The sequence below is a fragment of the Dufourea novaeangliae genome, unplaced genomic scaffold (genome assembly GCF_001272555.1).
Source record: "Dufourea novaeangliae isolate 0120121106 unplaced genomic scaffold, ASM127255v1 scaffold177, whole genome shotgun sequence".
Classification (NCBI taxonomy): domain Eukaryota; kingdom Metazoa; phylum Arthropoda; class Insecta; order Hymenoptera; family Halictidae; genus Dufourea; species Dufourea novaeangliae.
In genome coordinates this window covers 1,567,728-1,573,904 of record NW_015374070.1, presented here as the reverse complement: position 1 = coordinate 1,573,904, position 6,177 = coordinate 1,567,728, and the positions used below count along the sequence as shown (strand labels likewise).

General features: G+C 32.2%; 1 protein-coding gene across 1 annotated transcript; it reads left to right on the top strand.

Annotated features, from left to right (window-relative positions):
* Window positions 1-496: 496 nt before the first annotated feature.
* On the top strand, window positions 497-6,016 carry LOC107190317 (the record flags this gene model as incomplete). Its single annotated transcript, XM_015579108.1, has 4 exons — window positions 497-655; window positions 3,049-3,409; window positions 3,537-3,745; window positions 4,730-6,016. Coding segments are annotated over exons 1-4 (2,016 nt in total), but the record flags the coding sequence as incomplete, so codon positions are not given.
* Between the last annotated feature and the right edge of the window lie 161 nt (window positions 6,017-6,177).

Here is a 6,177-nt window from a genome sequence, read left to right as displayed (position 1 = left end):
GCTGTAACAGTCACAGAGGTCACAGTTCAGAAGAACTACAATTACTATGCAGGTCGTAATATTATTTTTTGGGAGCATTATTGAAAGTAGCAACTAAAGCAAAATTTACGTGTGCATATTTGTTTTGGATCTTATATAAAAGAAATATAACAACTTATCAGAAATGATCCAATACGTATGATTAATATGATTATTTTATTTCCGGTTATCCGAGTATTAATCTTCTTGAAACTCGTTAAGGATTTGCTAATTGCTCATTGACGACTCTCAGCTGCGAACATTTAAAGGATCACTATCGTAATTAAAATTAAGATTCTTGATAATCACAAAGATCACTAAAAGAAGTACTATTTGTTTCTATTTAATCGCTGATCGAAGGAAAATAATTAATTCGAGAGTCACACGCGGTACTTTATGGTGGGTAGTATAAAATTAACTTGTTTACAATTACAATTTTACTAGGTGTCAGTTTAGAATTTGTGCGTGAAATCTCGTAATGCACAATAGACGGGCTAACGCGTTTGTAAAGAGGCTCGAAGAAACCACGAAGAAAGCACTTTCGTCGTCGCCAGAGGATAATGGAGGTAATCGTTCACTTCGACAGAGTTGTACGCCGGTTAAAATTAAAGAAGAGGATCAGACCGACGAGATTCAGGTAAAATAAACCTTTCTTCTAACGACAATTAAATGTTTTAATGCTCTATGCAATGTTATTTCTAAATACTGGATTTTAACTATTTTTTTATTTAATACGTTCGGTTCAAAGGAGCCAACAAACTGATTATAGTATATATTTTCTGTAAATCACATTCTTTGAAATTTATACATATTTTTAGGTCTTTTTACATTATAAAAAATTTTTAAAAATATACTTCAAAATTTTATTAACGCTAGTTTATAGGGCTTATTGTACCATTGAACTTTTTTTCGAAACATTTGTTTCTATCCCTTGTACTTTAATCCTTGTTTCACTTTGGGGTTAGTTTTCACACCCTTAAAGGGCGATCAGGCATGAATGAAACATACTGTTATTCTTGTCTTGAATCACTCTATAAACCCGCAAAGTTTAATTCCAATCCGCGAGTCATCGTTCACAATGTTCCTTTTTGGTTAAAGTATACGAAGTTTCTTTTATAAATTTTTTCCATAATATCATCAAATCATTAGAATGAAGTTGTTATACGGTTGGTAATACCCATTATCATTTAATGAGAAGGTAATCATTATTCGACTAATTTTAATTTAATCAAAGGTTTATAAAAAAATATTGTTAATATATAAAGAAAGACATCATTATCATATAGATGTATGTAATTCGATGAGTGAGGGCAACATAATCCATGTAGTATTAAAATGTAATGTTATCCATTGTCCATTATCTCTATAATTAATACAACGATCCGATTTCGATTATTATTATTTTCCATTTAGTTCCAATCCCTATCATTTCTCGATACTTTCACTGTTTACAGTTTTATATCGAAATAAACCAAACATCACATATACTTTTGTCGCTTTTCAAATTCCTCACAACATAAATTACGTATATTAATTTCGATTTTAATTTAGAATTACGTTCATTTTATTATCGTTGCATGATATGGATTTACAAACACCCAGTTACAATTTATTCGAACAAAGGGATACAAAATATTTATCTATATTCAAAACTGTAATTTATAATTTACTTCATATGCATATATAATATGTATTACAACGAAGCACATATCAAATTATGAATATTATGACCACAAACCTTGGAAGTATAGAATTTACATTGTAATTTTAATTTTCAACTTTAATAATACGAGGCAAATATTTTATAGAAAATATAGATGAGACATTTTTATATTATAGCAGATCATCTCACTAAATCATGAGTCTGTTTTAGAAATACTGCATATACTTTATCTCTTAGAATTTCCTATATAGTATGCGTATAATGTAATAGAAGTAACGAGTTTCATGTTACTCTAGCCCGCTTGATTTATTTAGAATTATAATAGCCTGCAACGCAACACTGTCGGATCGTTTTTGATTATGATTACATACCTTTTAATGTTAGAGATCAATTTACTCATTTGTAATGTTAACCTCCTTTGTTAAGCATCCTTCCTCAAAAAGATGTAGGTATTTTTACAATTCGGAGGCATTCAACATGACCTATCCCGCGTGGTCCGTCCAGGGTGGTAGAACTGGAAAGGAAGTTATTCCCCCTAATTAAATTTTGTAATATTTTCCTCGAAGTTGTCCCTATATATGGACGATCTTTTTAGTTCGTTCATGTTTCGAAATTGGTGATTATTAGAAAAAAGATATTGTCAGAGCATGTCTTCAAAATTCTCAAAGGGATTAAAACAAATGTAAATAAATATCTTTAAGTGAATCGGTTCATAACTTTTGGAGTTATTCACAATACCACGAGGGTACTTCTTTAGATTTACAAATATAGTCATAGATCGATCCTTCTTACGTTAATAAAGTGTAAATTTATCTCAAAACACTGCCTAATTGATTCTAGACGGTCCTATTCAATTATCTCTTACCAGTTCCGTAAGAAAAAACTTGAAATGGTGCCTGTTTTTGAAGCCTTTACACAGAGTAACCCCCTTCAATAAAAAGAATCACAGAACAGAATGACCTCGTTGAAATACGATTGGTTACTTCCTATGTAATAACGTTAAATACTTTGAGGTCCTCGTTATAGTTCCGAAACTATAATAATACATTTTTAATTCTCAAACACCGAGCGATATGACTATAAAGAGGTAAATCCGTATTTTATATTTACGTGTATATCATGAAACTAATTGAACTAATAGGCCTTCCCACGTGTTTCACAAATCATAATGTGAAACGTACCAACAAGAACTTCGTTTAAAGAAATATTCTAGATACATTTCGTTATTCGAAACTATGCTTAAAGTTGAAAGACTGTACATACTTTTCACATTACTGATCCATAAGAATATATGCTTTAACATACAACTTGTCAAACATTCGTGAACTATCTCAACTAATGATCTATTGTATGATACGTTACCACAGGAATATGCAGCGATTACAATGAGCGAATTATTAGGATGGTATGGTTACGAGAAAGTGGACAGTGGTTGTACAAGAAGTTTGAATTTGGATCATTTCACGTCCCTACCTCACGCGAGAAATAGTCAAATACTTCAAGTGGATCCGAGCTTTATTTCGAACAAGATGAAACCGAAATCATCGGCATCACTTGCTGCAATTAATTCGCCGTTCGATGTCTCGAGCTTATCGCTGCCATACTCTGTGAACAGTTTAGCAGCTGTGGGAGGAGAAATGCTATCATCTCCATTGTCACTGAAAATGGGAGCACTTGACTTTACGGCTAATCATCCTTATAAGAATTTCTTAAGTTCGACTTGCTCAGGTAAAGTAAAGATAGATTGTTAAAACGCATCTAGGATTAGCATTGCCATTTTCAGTTTCCTAAAATCTACAGAACTTGCTGTAACATTCTTTTTATAATAATTGTCTACGTCATTTTTTTTTTTCAGATAATACATCCTGTTCTTGGTGTGGTCGAATTACTCAAACGTGTAATTCCGGGAGAATAGATTCTCTTTCCTGTAATATGATAAACACCGCGGGACATTTTTGTAGCGAAGCTTGTTTCGCGGCTGGTAGACGAGCGGTTTTTAAACGGGCAAAAACCTGTGATTGGTGTAGGCACATAAGGAATCCGATTAGTCACGTTGATTTTCAAGTGTGTACAGTAATTATGAAATATTAATTTCAACTAGATGAAAATGATACATAAATTAAGAAAATTATTATGAAACATTTATTGGATAAGTAAATTCTCTATTTTTTTAAGTAATAGCCGAAAATATTATTTATACCAGTTGTATGGTCGCAACAGAAATACAATATGGTAGCAATAGTTTCTTTATGGGTGGCGGCATAAAGGGAATCCAGAGATCAATTTTGTCTTTAAATTCGATAGAATAACGAATTCTGAGTATAAAATTATTAATGTACATTTATCCCAAAACTGAACGTACCTCAGGTATTTGACTGTGTCAATTCTATTACTTTCATTATGAAACATTTGTAAAGCTATGCTGAGTATTTTGGATATAAACAAATAGTAGATAGAGAACATTGTGAAATAATAAAAAAAATATCCCGAGACAGTAAGATATGCATGGAATTCGAAGGTTCGCAGATAACAACATTCAAGTTTTATAATGACATTAACAGAATGGACTATGAGTTTTAGGATAAATATACTTTCGTAGGTTCATACTCGGAATTCACTATTCTGTCGAATGTCACCATAACAAAATTAGTCATACCATAAAAACAAACAAAATCGACCCCCAGTAAATCCTCGATGAGTGTTTGAAGGTTTCTCGCCACTGAACATTAAATATTTCATATTTCAACTAATGGCCGTATGCGCCCGAAACAAATATTATTGGCTTCAGAACTTCAAGCTCTATCAATCTGTTAAACCTCATTAAAAAATCAGCATTACACCTGGTAACCTTTCCTTGTCAGTGCTAAGGAATCTTTGAATACTCATCAAGGATTTACTGTAATGGAGATATTTGAGGTGGACAGAGTTGGTAGGGCACTCCTGTATAATTATATAATAATCATAAAGCAACAATTAATTTATTATTGCTTGGTTTAGAATAAATATTACTAACACGAACATATTCTTAACTTTAATGTGTTTTTTTAGGATGGCGAAAGTCAACTTCAATTTTGTAGTGACAAATGTTTAAATCAATATAAAATGAATATATTTTGCCATGAGACACGAACTCATTTGATGCTTCACGGTCTAAATAATGTTTCTTGTCATGACACAGAGAAGAGCAATTTAATAACACCAGAACTGTGGTTTCGAAATTGTCAGTCACCGGCGGGCAGCCCCACAGAAGATACACGTGCAACAGATGAGCATGTCCGTACCGACGAGACGTCGTGTCGCGATAACAAGTCAAAGGAAACAGAACAGAATGAAATTCAAAAGTCAATAGAACCTACTAGAAAAGTTGCAAGAAAGAAAGACGCATTTTGTATTCGACTATGTACCAAAGCCAGTAACTATAATAATGAAAAGAAAAACAATTTTCATACAGAAATGAATGAAAATGACATTAACGAGCAAAATAAAGAAGAGGCTCTAATAAATGAAAAGAACAAATTCTGTCATTTCGTTAAGAATCAGAGTCATTGCGGTTTAAACTGTTCAAAACAAAATCTTCTGAGCTGTAAGAGTTTTAAGAAGAATTGTAACCTGATGGATGCCATGAATTGTGATTCGTACAACCACGAGAACAATAATGTATTCTTAAAAAAGAACATACATATAAAAGACATACGAGTATTACAAGAAGAAGAAAAAGACAGTTCATCGGAAAATATTTTAAAATCATCACACTGGTTTACAAATCTATCCACAATCCAAAATGGCACCCAATTGCCATCTGAATCTTTAACAAACGAATCTAGTCGAGCAAAATATGAGAAATCAACCAATGTATCATCAAAGACAGAAGCTTCAGTACAGTCTAACGAAGCTGATGCTTCTATACATGCATTACCTACAAGTCTTTTACCCCCTGTTACAGTACTTGTACCTTATCCTATACCTGTACCCATACCTATACCAATTCCTGTTCCGATACCAGCCCCAATTCTGAATAAATTTATGGATAACGAACAGAAACTATCAGCAAATACTAAAGATGAAAAATATAACAATTTTAAATGTAACGAATCACTGAAAAACAAATGTTCTGTGCCCCATGACTCACAAATATGTACAAATACAAATATATCTGTGCCGGAAGATCAACAGCATATAGCTTCTACAAAACTTTGTGTTTCATTGTCCTCTTCTACCGGCAACAATGAGAGTAACGCTAATACACATTCATCAAAACATAATGCAAAACCCCCAAGGAAGAGGAAACATTTAAATGAAAATGTTAATTACGAACATAAGGAGCAGAAATTGAAAAAACGAAATAAATTTATAGCAACTTGAAGGAAATAAATTTTTCTTTCAAAAATAATTGTCTGTGGAATGATAAATTGCGAGTGAATACTTCTTTCACTGATTTAGAAATATGAAGTATGGTTGTACAAATTTAATACTACAAATGGAAATTCTGTATGTTT